At 38.8% G+C, this 20,477-nt stretch overlaps 2 protein-coding genes across 2 annotated transcripts; one reads left to right on the forward strand and one right to left on the reverse strand.

Annotated features, from left to right (window-relative positions):
- Positions 1–12,635: 12,635 nt before the first annotated feature.
- LOC109129227 (uncharacterized) lies at positions 12,636–14,441 on the reverse strand. Its single transcript, XM_019236981.2, has one exon. The coding sequence runs from the start codon at positions 14,398–14,400 to the stop codon at positions 12,985–12,987; it is 1,416 nt and encodes a 471-aa protein (XP_019092526.2). The 5' UTR covers positions 14,401–14,441; the 3' UTR covers positions 12,636–12,984.
- Positions 14,442–20,051: 5,610 nt separating this feature from the next.
- LOC104747102 (S-protein homolog 25) lies at positions 20,052–20,429 on the forward strand. Its single transcript, XM_010468675.2, has one exon. It carries the CDS (start codon positions 20,052–20,054, stop codon positions 20,427–20,429), a length of 378 nt encoding a protein of 125 aa, XP_010466977.2.
- Positions 20,430–20,477: the final 48 nt, after the last annotated feature.

Consider the following 20,477-nt stretch of genomic DNA (forward strand, 5'->3'; position numbering starts at 1 on the left):
ATAAACCGAAACAATATGAATTTACTTACCTCGTAAAAGCTCCAGCGGTAAAGACATCGTGCTGATAACGTGTTATAAAACATAACTCAAACATATAATTATTATATTATATTGTATATGTATATGTGTATATGTATGTATAACTATATACACTATAATAATAAAGAGAAAGGGACGAGAGGTAAGTGAAAGAAATTCTTCTCTCTACATGTTATTATTACATCTTCCTCTCTCTTGTCTTACTCAATTTCTACTTTCTTACTCATGTTTGTACAATTCCTAGTTATAGTGGAATAAACAAGTTATGAGTCATACCACTTATTAACCTGGCAATGACACATGTAAAAGTGTGATGACATGTGTTGATGTGAAACAACCCTTCTCGTTTTTTTTTTTATACCTTAATTTACTAGTGGTCCCATACCCACTAACATCCTAACAACAATCAATAACTGCGGATAACCAAATAAAACAATTCCATTAATCCAATAAAATTTCAACATAAATAATCCAATAACCAATAACACCATAATCCAAACAAAGAAATAACCAAAGGCTAACATCCTACAATGTTCCAATGACTTAATCTAGCAACCTAACAACAGCTAGAACACAATCAATCAAGTCTCTAGAACACCCTCCTCCTCATTGCCTTTGATTCCACGATCACACTTTTCCTTTACCTGCACACCACAAACAACAATTGAGATGCGTAAGTATTATCATAAATACTTAGTGAGGCCGTCCTCCCATCTACTAGGTTATACACACAAGCATATGAGACCCTCAAGTTTAAGCAAAACAAACAACACACAACAATACATCAAACCAGGAAAACAAGTCTCGGCTGAGACCAGTGTCGACCGATGCCTCACAGTGTCGATCGATGCTACAAACAATGGTGTCGACCGATGCTAAACAGTGTCGACCGATGCCCCTCCAAATGGTGTCGACCGATGCTTCCTAGTGTCGATCGATGCCTCTTCTGCAGACACGATCTACGCGAATCCGAACATCGAACTCTCCTTCCCAATCATCTCGAATCCGTCTCAAACTCACCCAATGACCTCGGAAATCACTAGGAATCACAAAAGCAACGAACCCAAGCAACAAAACAACACAAACAGCAAAGAAAACACCCAAACAAGAGAGATCTCATGCTTAGATCAACCATGGTCAAGCACTCACCTCTTTCCAGGAAGATTCTGAACAGTAGGAACGAAATCCTCACTCCTAGCAAGCTTCTAACTCTTTCCCAGCTCCAAAACTCTCAAGAACAGCAAGTAATCTCCCAAACTTTTCCCAAAAGCTTAAGAACACTCTCTCCTTTCTTTTTCTCTCAAAAGCGGCCAGTACAGACAAATAACACGACCTTGGGTCGTTTTTCCCCTTTTACACACGATTTAGGGATTTAAATTGAACCAAACCGAACCAATCGGCAATTAAAACGAACCCGACCAAACCGGAACACATGGTGTCGATCGATGCCCCCAAGGGTGTCGATCGACACCCACACCAAAATTACAAAAAATTGGTTCGCGGATGTTACAATTCTCCCCCACCAATATGGATTCGTCCCCGAATCCTGCAATACCGTCCACCTGCCAAGGACCTCCGTGCCACCGTCAGCACGGCCCGCACGTCCCCAGACCGGACTAAACACCATCAGCCAAGGTTTCCCATGCCACTGTCGCAACAGCCCGCACACCTCCGACTGACCCTCGAGGTCTCCCTCTAGCCAATATACTCGCATCATAAACACTATTTGCTCACAACTCAGTGCTTCCCCCGTCCGTGGTCGCAACCAACGAATCATGCCGGCTCGCTATCAGGCCAACCGCCTTAAGCTATGGCATCCAGGAAGTCACTCACACACACTCCCCCCGCTCTCGGGTCGCAACCCTCGAGACATACCGGCTCACTGCCGAGCCTCGGCTCACAGCTACGGTATCCAGGGAGCCTCACATATCCCGCTCTTGGGTCGTCACCCTCAAGCTCGCTCTCGGATCGTCATCCGAAGCAACATACCACTCCCACTCTCTGGCCACAAAGTCCATCGAGCTATCGGTATCACGTGAGTTGGGCCCGCACGGCCTTGAGCAAAACAAATACTGATGCCAACGAGTATCTCCCGGCTAGATCTACCTCAACATTTCCACAAAACTTGTTTTTTTTTAGAAACTTCCTATTTATGGAAACCTTCCTTTTGTGGATACTTTCTATTTATGGAAACTTTCCAAAAATAGAAACCCGAGCTATTTCTCTTTTCCCATGACAACAACAGTCAAACATAAAGAAAAAATACTCATCTTATTAATCTAAAAAAAAAATGTCATAATCGTTACAATCTCAACGAAAATACATCAGAAAAAGCAAACAAAATACAACAACCAGAGCCATCAACCCGCATCCCGAGCACCACCTCATCTTGATACTTAGTCGCACAACCAACCACCCCTAAGCGACCAAATATCAAGAGAGATGGGCTGGAATACTCCGTACCTGCTCCAGCCACGGACTACAACTCGGACCCGGCTAGACAAGCTCAAGTCGCGGTCTGCTTCTCAAACCACTTCTTAAACCTTGCCTTCATCCTCGCCTCGGGCTCCCAAGTCTGCTCCTCTACTCCGTCACAGTCCCACAGGACTCTCATCAAAGGAATCTTCTTCTTTCGAAGTTCCTTGACTCTCCTCTCGAGCACCCTCAATGGCCTCGCCTCTAAAGTCATGTTAGGCTGAAGATCCTCAAGAATCTTAGCCAACAACTGATCACCCTCGTGAAGACACTTCCTCAGCATCGACACATGAAATACCTTGTGGAACGCACGCATAACCTCAGGCAACTCCAACCGGTATGCCACTGGTCCCACCCGCTCAACCACTCTGAACGGACCCATGTACCTCGGAATCAACTTAGTCTCTGTCAATGACCTGTTCGGACCCTGCAACATGGCCATCTTGAGGTACACTTTATCACCAACCTGAAACTCAAGATCCTTTCTCCTCTTATCAGCATAGCTCTTCTACCGATCCTGAGCCTCCTTCATGTTCAGCCTCAAAACCCGAATCTTCTCCGAGGTCTCCTGAACAAAATCTGCACCAAATATACTCCTCTCCCCCACCTGAGTCCAACATAATGGTGTACGACATGACCTCCCATACAAGGCCTCATAAGGAGCCATCCCAATACTAGCCTGGTAGCTGTTGTTATAAGCAAACTCCACCAAGCTCAAGTGATCTGCCCAATGACCACCCCAATCCAGCACACACATCCTCAATAAATCCTCCAAAATCTGGATCGTCCTCTCTGACTGACCGTCCGTCTGAGGATGATAGGCTGTACTCATATGCACCTTCGTGCCCATCTCCGCCTGAAATGCCTTCCAGAACACCAAGGTGAACTTGGAATCTCTATCAGACACAATACTAGCAGGCACACCGTGCAATCTGACTATCTCCCTCACGTACTTCTTGGCCAAAACCGCTGCTCCATCAGTTTTCTTGATGGCCAGAAAATGCGCAGACTTAGTCAAACGGTCCACAATGACCCAAATAGCATCAAACGTCCTCGACACAGGCAAACCTACCACGAAGTCCATCGTGATCAAATCCCACTTCCACTCTGGAATGGGTAAACTCTGTAATAAACCACCAGGAACCTGATGCTCCGCCTTCACCAGCTGGCAAATATCACACTTCGCCACCCAGTCGGCTATGTCCTTCTTCATCCCGACCCAGTGATAATACCGCTTGAGGTCACGGTACATCTTGGTCGCTCCTGGATGAATAGAGAACTTGCTCGAATGAGCCTCTCTCAGTATCTCCTGCCTCAAATCCTCACCCTTGGGCACACAGATCCGACCATGCACAAGGATAGTACCATTAGCAGAAACCTGATACTCTGCACCCGCAGCCTTAGAGGCATTCACCAGCCCCTCATCGCTCACCTGAGCTAACCTCACTCTGCTCAACAAAACCGCTCTATCAACTGCCTCCAAACCCAAAGGTTCCTGTGAGATAGCACACAAACTCAATGCACTAATCTCACCTACCAACGCCTCCATATCCTGCTCCTGAGCCGAAGCCACCCGCTTCCGACTCAAGGCATCTGCAACCAGATTAGCTTTACCAGGATGGTAAGCTATGTCCAAATCATAATCCGCTACTAACTCCATCCAACGCCTCTGCCTCAAATTCAGCTCAGGCTGAGTAAAAATGTACTTCAGACTCTTGTGATCTGTAAATACCTGTACCTTCCCACCATACAGATAGGATCTCCAAATCTTAAGAGCAAAGATCACTGCTGCCATCTCCAAATCATGAGTAGGATAATTAGCTTCATGCTTCCGCAACTGCCGCGAAGCGTAGGCTATAACCTTCCCCTGCTGCATAAGTACACAACCCAACCCCACTCTAGAAGCGTCTGTATACACAACATAAGGCTCGTCCTGCTCAGGCAATGCTAACACCGGCGTGGTAGTCAACATCTGCTTGAGACTTGCAAAACTTGCCTCCCACTCTGGTGACCACACAAACGGGACATCCTTCCCTATAAGCTTAGTCATCGGCTGAGCCATACTCGCAAAACCCCGAACAAACCTCCTGTAGTAACCTGCTAACCCCAGGAAACTCCGAATCTCAGTGGCACTCTGCGGGCTCGGCCATTCCCTGATGGACTGAATCTTCTCTGGATCCACTGAAACTCCCTCAGCTGAAACAATATGACCCAAGAACCCCGTCTCACGCTGCCAGAAACTGCACTTACTCAGCTTAGCAAACAACTTCTACTCCCGCAGCTTCTCCAACACTGCTCTCAAATGTACTGCATGTTCCTCAGGACTCTTAGAATATACCATGATGTCGTCGATGAAAATGATGACTGACACGTCCAGAAACTCCTGGAACATGCTGTTCATCAACCTCATAAATGCAGCTGGCGCATTTGTCAACCCAAACGGCATCACCACAAACTCATAGTGCCCATATCTCGTCCTGAAGGCTGTCTTCCTCACATCTGCCTCATGTATAGGAATCTGATGATAACCTGAAGCCAAGTCGATCTTGGAGAACCAAGTAGCACCCCTCAACTGATCCAACAACTCATCAATCCTCGGGAGAGGGTACTTGTTCTTTACAATAACTCGGTTCAAACCCCGATAGTCAATACACAACCGAAAACTCCCATCATTCTTCTTAACAAACAACACTGGAGCTCCCCACGGTGAACAACTAGGACGGATAAAACCTTTGCCCAACAAATCCTCCAGCTGCTTCTTCAGCTCTGCCATCTCTGCTGGAGCCATCCTGTAAGGAGCCTTGGATAACGGCATCGTCCCCGGTTCCAGCTCAATAGTAAAAGGATCCGACCGAGATGGTGGTAATCCCTGCAATGATTGGAACACATCCTCAAAGTCCTCCACAACCGGAATACCGCTAACCGTAGACTTCCCCACTGACTCTGGCATAGATATAGTAACCAGATAGGCCTCACGGCCCTTCTCGATCATCTTCCCTGCCTGAACGGCTGAGATCACGAGACTCCCCGAAGTCGGTCTAATACCCTGAAAAACCAACTTCCCTCCTGGACGCTCAAACTCCACTCTACCCCGATAGCAATCCAAATGCACCTTATGCCGATGCAACCAATCCATACCAAGAATAACGTCATACAACTCCACTGGACTGATAAGCAAATCCGCTGGCCACGACTCTCCTGCGATCTGAATATCAACTCCTCTAGCTCGTCCAATAACCCTCAGGAACTTGCCTCCAGCAACTCTGACAACTCCTGAACGCTCTCCAGAATCCCCTCTGATCCCCGCACTCTCGGCACACTCCGGAGTAATGAAGCTATGAGAAGCTCCAGAATCAAACATAACATGGGACTTAAACCCACCCACCAACAAGGTCCCTACACAAACCTCATGTGTTGAGAACCTAACACTTGACCACAAACAAAAACAAATATAATCTGAACTATTAAATTGACTAAGTTCGAATCTCAAAAGTTATACATGTGATCGCTCCTGCACTAGTGCCACCGGGCTCCTGAGTCGAGTACACCTGTGACGTCGGCTCGATCCAACCCACCGGCTGCACACCGTGCTGTACACCCTGCTGCACCCCTGGCTGAGTTCCAGCCTGCAACACTGCTACTGCCCTCTGCTGCAACTTGGGACAACGAGGCTTGATGTGCCCCATCTCTCTGCAGTAGTAACACACTCGAGTATCTATCCGCGGCTCCGTCACCGCCCGCTGCTCTATCACTGCCCGCTGCTCACCTCTCTATGGACAGCTAGTCACCTTGTGGTCCCTGCTACCACACCCAAAGCATTTCGCACCCCCGTGCCTCGATCTCTGCATAACATCAAACTTCCTCTTATGCCCCTGCGCAGGCTTGCAGCCCTTGCTAGGAACAGAAAGCGGCTGAGACTGCTGTGGCTGCACCGAAGAACTGACCACAACCACCTGTGACCTCAAGTCATCCTCTATCCCAGCTGTAACCTCAACCAACTCTGCTCTCATAGCATAGCTCCTCACTCTGCACCGAGTCCTCAAATCATCCCGCAGAGCCAACAAAAACCTCCGTACCTGAGCCGACTCTGGCTCCCATGCCCTGCCTGCATACCCCACAAGCCGACTGAACTCTGCATCCAGCTCCCGCACTGTACGGTCCCCCTGAGTCAAACCCAAGAACCGTGCCTCCATACGATCAAGAGCCTCCTGAGGAAAATACTTGGAGTTAAACTCCCCCACAAAATCTCCCCAAGACATACCCCTCTGCACCCTCTGTGCTGTCACCGACCTCCACCACACACGAGCATCTCCTGACAAGTAAAACACTGCCAGATCCACCCTGTACCGGTCGGGACACCTAAGCGAAAGGAAAATATCCTCCATCCGCTCTCTCCACTCATCCGCTATACTCGGATCGGTACTTCCTGAGAAATACCCGGCTCCCACATGCCGCAGCTGCTCCATCATCCGCACATACTGAGCATCCACTACCTCGGCCCCCGGCTGCACACCTGCCTGCAAACCCGCCACAGGCTGCACCGCTGGAACCTGCCCACCACCCACTGGCGGCACTACCGGATCCTGTCCACCAACCACTGGCGGCACTACTGGATCCTGCCCACCAACCACTGGCGGCACAACTGCTGGAAGTCGCTGCAAAACCTGAGCTAGCAAGTCCATCAAGACATCCTCCCTGCCTGGAGCACCTCCCGCTGCAACCCCCACACCCGGGGCAACACCATGACCGACACCGGGCCCATCCGCCCTGCCGTCACCCAAACCAGCCTGGTCTCCAGACACACTAGGATGAACCTGTGACTCCGCCACCTCCTCACTGGCCATGCTCTGGGTCACACTCACACTGGCCTCAGGAACCTGACCTCGTCCCCGACCACGACCACACCCACGACCACGACCGCGACCAACAGCATCCTCACCCCTAACCATCTGTATCATCCAAGAACAAAAGGCTAAGCAAACAATAGTTCCAATACACAAAAACACAACTTACCGTGGAATCACAAAACAGGCTCGAAGAGGATGTTCTAGGACTTCATGCCACACACAATTGACCAACTCACACAATCAATCATAGCATGGAATCCTAAACATCAACAGCAAAAGCACAATGAACCCTAGACCTAGAACCGTAAGGGCTCTGATACCAAAATGAAACAACCCTTCCCGTTTTTTTTTTTTTTTTATATACCTTAATTTACTAGTGGTCCCATACCCACTAACATCCTAACAACAATCAATAACCGCAGATAACCAAATAAAACAATTCCATTAATCCAATAAAATTTCAACATAAATAATCCAATAACCAATAACACCATAATCCAAACAAAGAAATAACCAAAGGCTAACATCCTACAATGTTCCAATGACTTAATCTAGCAACCTAACAACAGCTAGAACACAATCAATCAAGTCTCTAGAACACCCTCCTCCTCATTGCCTTTGATTCCACGATCACACTTTTCCTTTACCTGCACACCACAAAAACCAATTGAGATGCGTAAGTATATCATAAATACTTAGTGAGGCCGTCCTCCCATCTACTAGGTTATACACACAAGCATATGAGACCCTCAAGTTTAAGCAAAACAAACAACACACAACAATACATCAAACCAGGAAAACAAGTCTCGGCTGAGACCAGTGTCGACCGATGCCTCACGGTGTCGATCGATGCTACAAACAATGGTGTCGACCGATGCTAAATAGTGTCGACCGATGCCCCTCCAAATGGTGTCGACCGATGCTTCCTAGTGTCGATCGATGCCTCTTCTGCAGACACGATCTGCGCGAATCCGAACATTGAACTCTCCTTCCCAATCATCTCGAATCGGTCTCAAACTCACCCAATGACCTCGGAAATCACTAGGAATCACAAAAGCAACGAACCCAAGCAACAAAACAACACAAACAGCAAAGAAAACACCCAAACAAGAGACATCTCATGCTTAGATCAACCATGGTCAAGCACTCACCTCTTTCCAGGAAGATTCTGAACAGTAGGAACAAAATCCTCACTCCTAACTCTTTCCCAGATCCAAAACTCTCAAGAACAGCAACTAATCTCCCAAACTTTTCCCAAAAGCTTAAGAACACTCTCTCCTTTCTTTTTCTCTCAAAAGCGGCGAGTACAGACAAATAACACGACCTTGGGTCGTTTTTCCCCTTTTACACACGATTTAGGGATTTAAATTGAACCAAACCGAACCAATCGGCAATTAAAACGAACCCGACTAAACCGGAACACATGGTGTCGATCGATGCCCCCAAGGGTGTCGATCGACACCCACACCAAAATTACAAAAAATTGGTTCGCGGATGTTACATGATGGATTAATCACACTTGTTTTACAACAATTTCTATTTTTGTAAGATTGATAATGTCTTGTGAAAACCATATTTTAATACCTATATTTCTTGATCAATCAAGTAGTATTGCAGAAAGAATGATGTTTCTTAAAAATTTGCATACTTCAATATAATGGATCAATTAATTATCTTGGTTGGAAAATAAGAACAACAATAGACAACAACAACAACAACACAAAAAAAAAATCTAAAATTGTATTTCCCAAATCTAACAATAATATCATACTATGATATGAAATCTATTTAAAACCCATTTAAGTAGAGATATATCCATGTATAATAAATAAATTTTAAAAAACAAATCAAAAAGATAAAAATAATGACATTATTAAATATTATATTTTTCTGCTTTTTTCGAATAATTAAGAAGTTTTAGGAGGTGTATTCAACCTAACATTTTAAGTGATTTGTATAAAATTTACAAATATATGTTATTCAATCATTGATTTTAAAAAGTCTTCTGAAATTCTTTGTTAATGAACTAATAATTTAAAAATCTATCTCAAAATCCACTGTTATTCAAAACAATTTGTGGATTTAGATTTTAATGATTTAAGGGATTTCAGAGGATTTGAGAGAATTTCTTTAGTTAAAAATATAGAAATCCAAATCTCATGGTTTTAAGTAGGATTTGAAAAAAATTTACAAGAAATCATACCAACTTTTCTAAAATCATTTAAAATCTTACAAAAACTCAAATCATTTGAGATATTAGATTGAATAGACCCTCCTAATTCATACGAGTAACCAGAATATTCTATAGGGCTCCCTCTTAAACGTCACTCCAATCGGCAACTTCTAGGCTTTCCTTGAGAATTTTTATCAATTGAACTATCGACACATAATTATTTGTTCTGCTACTGTATGTTAATTTGATTTCAGTAATATATACCCTTTTTTACATATTTTAAGTAATGGATTGATAATCTTTTGCATATATATATATCTTATATAATAAGAGAAGGTTTTTCTCAACTTCTTCTAATAACATGACATCTGGCTTATTATATAACTGACACATGTCCTTCCATTATTCTTATTCTTAAAGGCTATTATCTTTATGTTTTAATATTGGGCCTAACCAAACAAAACCAAATACAGGCCCAGCAAATAAATCGACAACTCTTACAAACGAACATGTACTTACTTTCTCACCTTCTCCACCATCGTTCCTAGCAACTATCACCTCCGATGTACCTTCTCTATCGAGCCTTTGTTGTTTTTTCTCGGTGTATACGCCACTGGTCTCCCTCCATCCTTCGCTGCAAGCTCTTTGGTCAGCTTCCCCGTGAAGATCTCTTAGATTCCATCGTTGTCAGATTTATTGGATAATTAAATTTGGTCTCATATCTGGTTCCCTTTCACTGAACATTAACTCACCATCATTTATTTTGCTGCAAGCTCTTTGGTCAGCTTCCCCGTGAAGATCTCTTAGATCCCATCGTAGTCATATTTATTGGATAATTAAATTCGGTCTCATATCTGGTTCCTTTTTATTGAACAGTAACTCACCATCATTTATGTTCTCTTCCCTCTGGGTTTTTCCAAAAATCTCTTAATCCTTGGATTTCTTTGGTTTAGTTCTCCTACTTCACCACCAAATTCTAAATCAATTCTGGTTTAATGTCTGGGTCAAGATCCCAAACACCTATTTCAAGTTTTGAACTGTATGTGACATTAATCCTATCCAAAATTGTTTTTAAATTGTTTGGATTCAAATTTAAAAATTCAAAAAAGGGATTAAGATCCGCACCACCAATTAGAATCAGATGAACCATTACTATGATTACATTATTTGTATTACTTATTACAATCTTTAAGGTAATTAAAGAATTCCATTGAAGTCTATCCTTCATTTTTCTCTTTACGTTTTCCACCCAATTATAACGTAATCAAAATAATACCAAACACCTACGATTTCATGGTCATTAACAATTCATTCCAATCCCTGATTACTCTCCCTCAACCATTGCATTAAGTTTTCTTTTTAAATAACAACTTTTGACGACACTCACCTTCTCTCTCTCACACCATGGGTAAAACAAAAACACTAGCTCCCTACTGTACCATTGATTCAATCTCCAACGAAACGTACAACACTGGTATCTAGGATTGTTGTTCGGGTCATTCATATTTGGGAAGTTCGAAACTTTGGAAGAAACAATATCTTACTAAGTCTTGAATGTCTCCTTCTAGATGAAAATGTACATTATCTCTTATTTTTGTTTAAATATCATGATTTTCCGTTTTTATTTATTTTTATTATGAGAAACTCTTCCACAACCTACCAATGCACATAGTCTTATAGTCTAGTGAAGCTAGCTAGAGTCTTCTCAAGATACATGATAAGGTGAAAATCACCTTATCAAGGATAATCATAGAATTAGAGGTAGGAACAGAAGAAATAGAGATTTGAATGAAGAATCAGAGAAGAATAGGAAAGAAGAGGATGAAGAAGATAATCATTGTTTGACAAAATATTCCATACACTACAAGAAAATAATTTTATTAAGACGAAATATTTAGTCACAATACAAAGTATTTAGTCACAATATAAACATTGTTACGAATTTGTGACGATTTTTGAATGGTTGCAATACAATGGTCACAAATTTTTATTTGTAACGAAAACGTCACAAGAGTTGCAACGAATATATTAGTAACCATTTTGTCATCAATAACTACGACACCAAAAAGTAACAAAACTGTCTTAATTAAAGACTAACAAAACGTCTTTAAATCGTTACAATTCGTGTTTAAAATAACGTTTTAATTATGTATCTTATTGTTACGAAACTATAGTCTCAAATGGTCACAAATGATAATTAGAAATTTGTCGCAAAATTTTAACAAATACTCAAAAATCATGATATTTTGTGACTATCGTAATGTCCAATTTTATCATTAGAAGTTATTTTCAAATGGTGTTATTAATAAAAATTCATTGCATATGATAAAAATTATAACTAAAAAATCAATCTCAAAACAATATTATTTTTTAAATTTATTATCATACAAATTTTTTATAATCATAAACATTAAATATACATTATAAGCTATCTTTATTCTTACAAAAAAAAATCACAAATTCGTCCAGATGAACATATTCGATGATAACTTCCATGTTATAACTCCTATGGGAACGATTTCAGGCATTCTGGAAGTTAAGACTCAGATCTTTCCAACGGTTGGTAGATCAGCTTCTGGTTCAATTTGTAGCAGTGGAAAACGATTTCACAAGATGACTGATGTTAATTCGCGGATCTGCGCAGAATAGGTTTGAGAAAACATGTATAACTTTTAATCTACAAAAGGGGTTACAAAATCTTTTGGGGAAAACTTACATCTATGGGTTGGGAAATTGCTCACCAAAATTCGTCCATAAAAGAGTCTGTTTACCCCTTATTTTCCACCATCTCCTAGAACATGTAAGATCTGTCCTTAATTTCAATTGTAGCTCCTTGTTCTCTTTCTCTCAAATGGTTCACTCTCTTTCTCTCTCTCTAGGTTATGGAGGCACGAAATTATAAAGAATAAAACCCTAATCATCTCTTAAATAAGTCTGGTTAAATTAGGGTTAGAGACTTGGCTTAATGGGCTTTGTATAAATGACATAACAATTTATACTATTTTATGACTAATATTTACTCATTTTTATGTCACAAACTGTGACTTGCATATCTTTTATAAGTTCATAACTAATTTGCAACAACATATTAGTCACAATGTAGTCATAAGAGTGAAGATTAATATTATCTTAGCATATTCGTCACTAATTGTGACAAACTTTTGTTACTGAGTTTTTTCGTCATAATATAGTGACGAAAATACTATGAATTTGTTACAAATAAACTTAGTCATAATATCGTATTTAAAGTGTCACAAATTTGTGATAGAAATTTTTTGTCTCAAAAATACGTCTCAATAAACTTATTTTCTTGTAGTGATAACCTTCTACAATCGATAGAGAGTAGTATTTAAACACAACACTAAAAGGATAAAAGGCCTAGTAACCAAAAGCCCAACAAAAGCCCATTGCCATCTTAACAATACCCCTTCATTGAGAACCACCATGTCCTCATGGTGGCTGGAACTGAAACATTTTGAAGTTGTTCATTGCCTTGATTTCTTGAGCTTGTGCGTCTCCACCTGCACCACTGGTCTTGCTACATAAACTCCCAATAAACTCTTTTTTAATGAACAGAGACTGTTTCGATTTTCCCTCCCCAGCTGGTACTTCCCGAGTGGAATGATTTCCTGGTAACATAATCAACCTTGAAACGATCTTCTCCATTAAATTGCAACACTTATAAACAATAGCCTGCAATTTTGTGGAAACTGCTACAATAAGCACATTCTCTTCACCCAATGTGAACAACCTTGACTTGATAGGGAACAACAACACTTCTTCCACTGGGTTTTCCAAGCTTTGGTCGCCAATAATGGCCTTTGAATTTTCTGAGACCAAGCGTTCACCACCCAGTATATCTGGTGGCCTGGGAGAATGAGAAACTTCCGAGGTAAAGAACATCAGTAACTTTTCAAGGCCTAAAATGGCTCCACTTAACTCGTCATTCCCAACCACATTGATCTTGTTCCAATCCCTAGTTGCCTCTTCTTCGTTTATCCCGAGCAATTCACTTACATTGTTCTGTCCCACCTTCAACAAGGAAACTTCTTCTCCCTTCTTGAAAGTCTTGTGCTCTTCCTTAGGATATTCTGTGCCAACTCCACTCATAGACTTAATTCCCCCATTTGGAGCTATCTTGTCCGCAAGATAGTAAGCTGTCTTGCACCTTCGCTCAACTTCACTTTTAATCTTCATCCTTGGAGTACTTAGCTTCAGCTTTTCATCCTTTTCACAAAGAGTGATCCAATCCTGGTTGTTTAAGAAGGAAAAGGTGTAATCCTGCCAGTTAACACAAGTCTCTCCCAGTTTGGATAGCCAAGGGTAACCCAAAATCAAATCCACCTCAGTCCTTGTTAAGTATAGTGTGAGAAAATCTTCAGAGATTTCAACTCCTTGAAGTAACAAGCTAACCCCCTGGCAAGTGCTCTTACTCACAATGAGCTGACCATGTCCCAAACGAACTGACCTGGGTTTTGTCACTCTCTTGGGAAGCCTAATTCGAACAGCAAACTCCTCTGAAATGTAATTCTGTGACGCTCCAGAGTCAACTTCTACCAACAGTCTCTGACCTGAGATAGAGCCCCAGAACCGTAGACTCTTGCTCTTGGTGCCTTGTGGCTCGATATCCCTGCTCTCCTTAACCTTGCTTAGCTCATTTCCCAACAATTGTGAATCCTCTTGTAACAAGGTAAGACTCATTAACTCTGCATTTTCACCAAGATAAGCTGAAACTTGCGCACTAGCCCTGTTATGGGTGTCTTGTAAGACTGCTCCTTTATCTGTGTAACCGCTCATTTCCTCAACCCAAATAGCAAGATCCATTGCCTCTTGAAGTCGCTTATGTTGCAAATTTCTAACCTCCATCTGCAATGGTATTCAACCCCCGTATGAACATATCCAAAACATGCTTCTCTGGTATACTAATGGCCTCTCTACGATTACCTTCAAACTCTCTGCAGTAATTAGCCACAGAACCTTCTTGTATCATACCGGAGTATAGTGAGCGTCCTATCCAGCTTTGCCTCGGTTGCTCCTTTGCTTCTTCATTGATCATCCATTTGAACTCTTTCCAACTTGTCGGAGAATTCTTTTCCCATAATCTCCTTACCCAATGAACAGTTTCTCCTTCTTAGAGTGAATACACAATCCTCATCCACTCATTGTGTGGAGTCTGACTTGCAGCAAAATGAGTTTCCAAGCTGTTGATCCACTTGAGTAAGTCTTCCTTATAGCTCTCGGACAACCCAGGTTCCTGATAAATCTTATTTTCCCCAGAGGTATTTGCTTCACTTTTCTCTATCCCGAGCTGTCTTGTCCTCTCTTCTTGATCTGACGAGGGCGTGCCATCATGATGCGGTTGTAGAACAGATTCCTGAAACCCAATATAAATAGTTCTTGTAGCATCAACATCAACACTCAATCCAAAAGGTTTCAACCCCATGTGTTCCCAAGCCTCTGCGGATGTTGTCCATAGCACTGAACTATTCCATGCTCTAGCATTTCTGTTCGCAGCCCCTGAACCCTGGAGCCTTATATTACCAACTCGAAGATGGACTGGATTAGCTCGAGAAACAGCTCCAAAATTTTCCTGAATATTCAGGATTCTTGATAGTTCCTCAGTTGGTTCAGCTTTGTTCTCGTCACTGAGACGTTTCCATGATCTACTTCTAACATTAACTCTATCATCAAACTCTTGTGACGCATCATAATCAGAGGAAGTGGCCATTTGTCTAACAGCACTAGCATCAGCCTGAAACCTAGAGTCAATCAAGGGATAACGACATCGCTTACCATGTTTCTTCGTGGGATGTTTTCTGATTTTTATCGCCGAAACAAACTTGTGATGTCTCCTTCGTGTCGATTTCTTCCTGGCTTTATGGTAGTTTCGTGGAACAGGAATCCTCTCTTCACCAAGAGATTGGACTGTGTGTGGAAGCTCAGAGATCCACGGACTGAAAGAAGCCTCTGGTAACGCAGTGCTCACCAAGTGTTCGACAGAGGTCCCAAGAGAAATTTCTAGGTTTCTTCTCGGTGTAAGATCTGTTGGTGGACGACCTAAGCTCTCCATGATGGTTTGATGGACGGATGGAGGAGGAACTGGACTCACCTTGGTGGTTTGATGAGTAGCTGACGAAAGATCTGAGTCCACCGTGGCTGACTTGTTGGTGTGTAAACCGGTTTGAAGGTCGAAGATGAGTTGTTGCCTCTCACGATTGGATCGCCTCATCTCTTCCAGGTAAAACTTAATTTTATCACAAGATCGTAGGATACGATCGCAAGCTTCATCACCGACATTCATTTTCAGTTTTTTTTTGTTTTTTTGTTTTTTATTTATTTTATTTTTTTTTGATAAATCCTCTCAACGAGAGCACCAATTTGATAAGATGAAAATCACCTTATCAAGGATAATCATAGAATTAGAGGTAGGAACAGAAGAAATAGGGATTTGGATGAAGAATCAGAGAAGATTAGGAAAGAAGAGGATGAAGAAGATAATCATTGTTTGACAAAATATTTCATAACCTTCTACAAACGATAGAGAGTAGTATTTAAACACAACACTAAAAGGATAAAAGGCCTAGTAACCAAAAGCCCAACAAGAGCCCATTGCCATCTTAACAATACAAGAAGGTAGATTCTTAAAAAAAATGATTAACTAAATTTTAATCTGAATTTTCACTAAAATCTACTCCATCCAGTTCTTATTAATCCAATTTCTAGAGAAAAAATGTTGCACAAAAAAACAAATTTTAGGTTTCTATATATTTTTAATAAGTAATTAATGACAAAATTTGAATATTATTGGTTAAAATTTGTAGAAAGTTGATAATCACAAAAAGGCACAATTTTTAATATGTTCTCTTAATATGTGTGAAAATCCTAAAATATGGATTAATCAGGAATAGAGGGAGTATTGTCTAATATATTTAATACAGTCCCACATAATTTTTAAACTACTGTATTGTTTAAAATTTTCAATGATAAATGGAAAGAATGCCATATTTTTTATGATTTGTGCCAACATTTTTGTTTTGTCGGATGAAAGAGATTTTGTTTCATATTACAATATTAGCCAGGCTAGATTGTGGAGAATCACTATCCGTGAAGATGGAGGCATATCAAAAGGCACTTCAAACGTTTGGACCGAGCCAAATAAAAGTTAATTGTACGAGGTAAAGTGAGTCCTTAAAAAACAAGCAATGGCAAAAATAGTAAATCAATACTCCATATTTTAAATTTATAATAGTCAAATGTTTATTTAGGAAATCATTTATGAAACAAAAATAATTAAAGAGTGATGGAGAGATAACTTTTATTATGACAATGTTTAGTGTGTTTATTATTTGGAGTTTAGGATTTAGGATTTTAAACAGTGGCGAATCTAGGATTTTGACTTATGAGGGTCAAAATGTAAAAAACAAAATTTTATAGGGGTCAATATTGATATTGCACAGGGTCAATTTAAAAATTTTAAGAAAAAAGTAGTTGATTTTGAAATTTCATCAGGGTCAATTGACCAAGGTGCTTGGTCATTGGCTCCGCCCACTTTAAAAAATTAGTTATTTTGTATATAGATAAGGGTATTATTGAAAATAGATTACAAGAGAGAGTCTTTCTTTTAAAATTATTTTTTGTTAAGTATTACTTTTAGATGATGAAAGTAAAATTAATATATAGAACAACATAAAATGATCTATCAAATTAATTATATTATCTAAGGTTTTACAATTTTCTTTTTAGACTACTTATCAGTTATTTTTTCCAAAATAACAAAAATATACAAAAATATAATTTATCTTAATTACTTAACAAACAGACAAAATTAAATTGATTTTGCGGTAAATTAAAAAATGGTCCTATTACTATAGTAACATATTGTTTAAATATTTTTAATAATACTGTAGTAAGCACAAATATTAGTAATGTGTACTTTCACTTTTCTCTCTATCTCAAAATGACTCTTCTATGAAGCATCATATAACAAATATATATCAAAATATTATAGTTAAAATTTAATATTATGAAAATTAATTTTCAATACATATATCAACAATTACATTTACATTTCATATACAATTAAATAAAAACCCTATTCTTTAATTCAAATTAATAATGCATACATAACTCACGCATCGCGTGGGCTACTTTCTAATATATATATATATATATATATATATATATATATATATATATATATATATATGTCAATTTATTGGCCTTAGCTAAATTTAAACACAAACGTGAACCAACTAAACTCTTAAACCAAAAATGTTCTAACAAAGATATTGGAAATATATATCATTCAATTAAAAAGTATGAATATTGAACTACTTGAAAGAAAATTTATTAAACGAAACATTACCAAAAGTTAGAAAAGAAAAGACCAGGTTCCTAACTCGCTGAAAGGCATGTTTCCTCTGAAACAAAATCAATACGATATCCATGTGCCGAACAGGAGATTTCCAGACTCTTACAGGTCCTCTTTTTTGGTAATAGAGAACATGTTGTAACCATTTGAACCAAAAAAAAAAAAAAAAAAAAGAACCTATTGTAACCACAGAGAATGTTTAATAATTTTTGAATAAATCAAAAAATAGATTGGTAAAATTTGAAATTAAGTATTACTTTATCTATACTATTAAAAGGGAAGCACTTTTAATAAAAAGACAAAGAATTAGAAATTATTACAATGAAATGCCACATAAATAAGAATAAGGATAGCTATAATTCTTGAAGCCAAACATGTACAATTAATAAGGAACTGTATTCTGATCGTATTTCAAAAAATGAGTATCTAACAGATATTTTCGTATCCAATCAGAGCCAAACACGAAATTTCCTACAGATTTTTATTTTTATAAAATTGAATTTAATCAATTTAAGGAAATCTTTGAAAAATCGTAATTTCTATTAATTATCACATACTATAACAGATATAAAGATATGCAATCAACAAATACTAACCATACGTGAGATCTTTTCAATAATTAGCATTTGAAATTTTCCAAATCCGAATCTTAACAATTACAACGATTTTAAATATTAACCATATCTTGAATTGTTTAGGATATATTCAAAATCTTAAAAAAAATATTATCTACTTACCAAATGTGCACACAATATTAATTACCATCACCTTAATCATAGACATTTTCAATTAAACAAATCGTAAATATAGGAACAAAAATCATAATTTTGTTATATAGATATATGGTATCATAATTTCCTCCTGTTTGGGCAACCAATCTTGGGGTTTTCTTTTAATTTATTAATATTTGGTTGGAAAAAAAGAAAAAAAAAATATGGTATCAATTGCATTTATCCTATTGATGGAACTGTTGACCTCCACTATAAATATAATCATCGCTATACATAGTTTAGTATACCCGATCCTACTTGAAATCTCGAATTTTGTATATCAAAATGGCAACCAACGATGGCAAATCCGAATCATGATGTAAGATTTTTCAAATCAGTGGAGATATAATGAAGGTTGTTTTATCGGGTGAAATAATAAAGAGATCATCAGTTATAAACAATGATTTCAATTTAAAAGTATTTAGTATGCGCATTGCTTTTTTAATACTATGAAACTATTTTATGTTTAACTGTATTTTTACAGGGTTAAAAAATTCATGTTTAACTCAAAAAAATATATGTAAGCATCCTACTATATTAATTGAGAAGTACAAATATAAAACTAACCTTAAAATGTGTAAAAAATTACATTCAATTGCCATTAGAAAAACTTAATTAAGATTAAATAATTAATTAAATAAATATTTCTAATTAAAAAAACGAAAATTGGGGACACATCAAATAAAATAAATTGTAGAAAAGTAAAAAAAATCTATTAGAATCAAAACTAATTTGTACTTAAAAAACTAACAGATAAGATTTCTTTTTTACATGGTAGTTATATCTTTTTACTTACTTCACAACTATAGCAAAGACGTCGTTTAACTGACAAAAGTGTAAATAATTTTATTCATTACATGCAAATGTTTTATTAACAGGTTTTCAATAAAAATTTTAAAATACAAAAATTATAATATAAGCAACAAATTTTTTATCACAAACCATTATAAATAATAACAAAATAAATTATTACAAATTTTCATTTAAAAAAATTCAGCCCGTGGTTTTTCGCGGGAATAGTACCTAGTTAGTTTTAAGGCCGAGCTATAATTTAGAAAAGTTCATCTTTATTTGGTTTGATCTTATTGGTGAGCCATACTTTTCGACAATGAACTTTCTTATGACCAAAAGTTTAATTGGTTCACGTTTATTATTATTATTATTAATAATTTTGGGGGTTTTGGGACAAAAGTTTACGTCTAATTTATGATTAAGTTTAGGTAAGGCCATAAATAGATTATTTACTATAATTAAAAGTTATAATGTTTTCCCCACATAATTATAAATTTTGCACATTCATGACTTCATCACACAAAAAAGTATCTTTGATCTAAGAAAAAATGAATTATCTCATAGCTTTTGCGTTAGTTATTACAATGCATTTTTCGGTGAATGAAGCTTGCAAACCAAATATTGTAGAAATTCATAACCAACTCGCTCCTGGTAGAGCTCTTAAGCATCATTGTAGGGGTAGTATTAACGAACAAGATAAAGGTGTCAAATATTTAAAATTCAATGAGACTTTCGTCATTGAGTTTTCGGATGTTTCCAGCAGACGTGAAAGGACAGTGTGGACTTGTCTCTTATCGCAAGGGGATAAAATGGAGTTTTTCTTTGATGTTCAAGTATACAGAGCAGCTTCTATTGAACGATGTGGTCAGTACCGCTCATGGACAGCCAAATCTGATGGAATTTGGACCAGAAGAGACCGTACAAAACCGTCGGGGCATGTACTTAACTGGAAAAAGAAATAAGTTTGTGTTTTTTATTTGTTTCACATCTTTTAAAATTATGCTAACTTG

The sequence above is a fragment of the Camelina sativa genome, chromosome 15 (assembly GCF_030686135.1).
Source record: "Camelina sativa cultivar CO46 ecotype springtype chromosome 15, ASM3068613v1".
Taxonomy (NCBI): domain Eukaryota; kingdom Viridiplantae; phylum Streptophyta; class Magnoliopsida; order Brassicales; family Brassicaceae; genus Camelina; species Camelina sativa.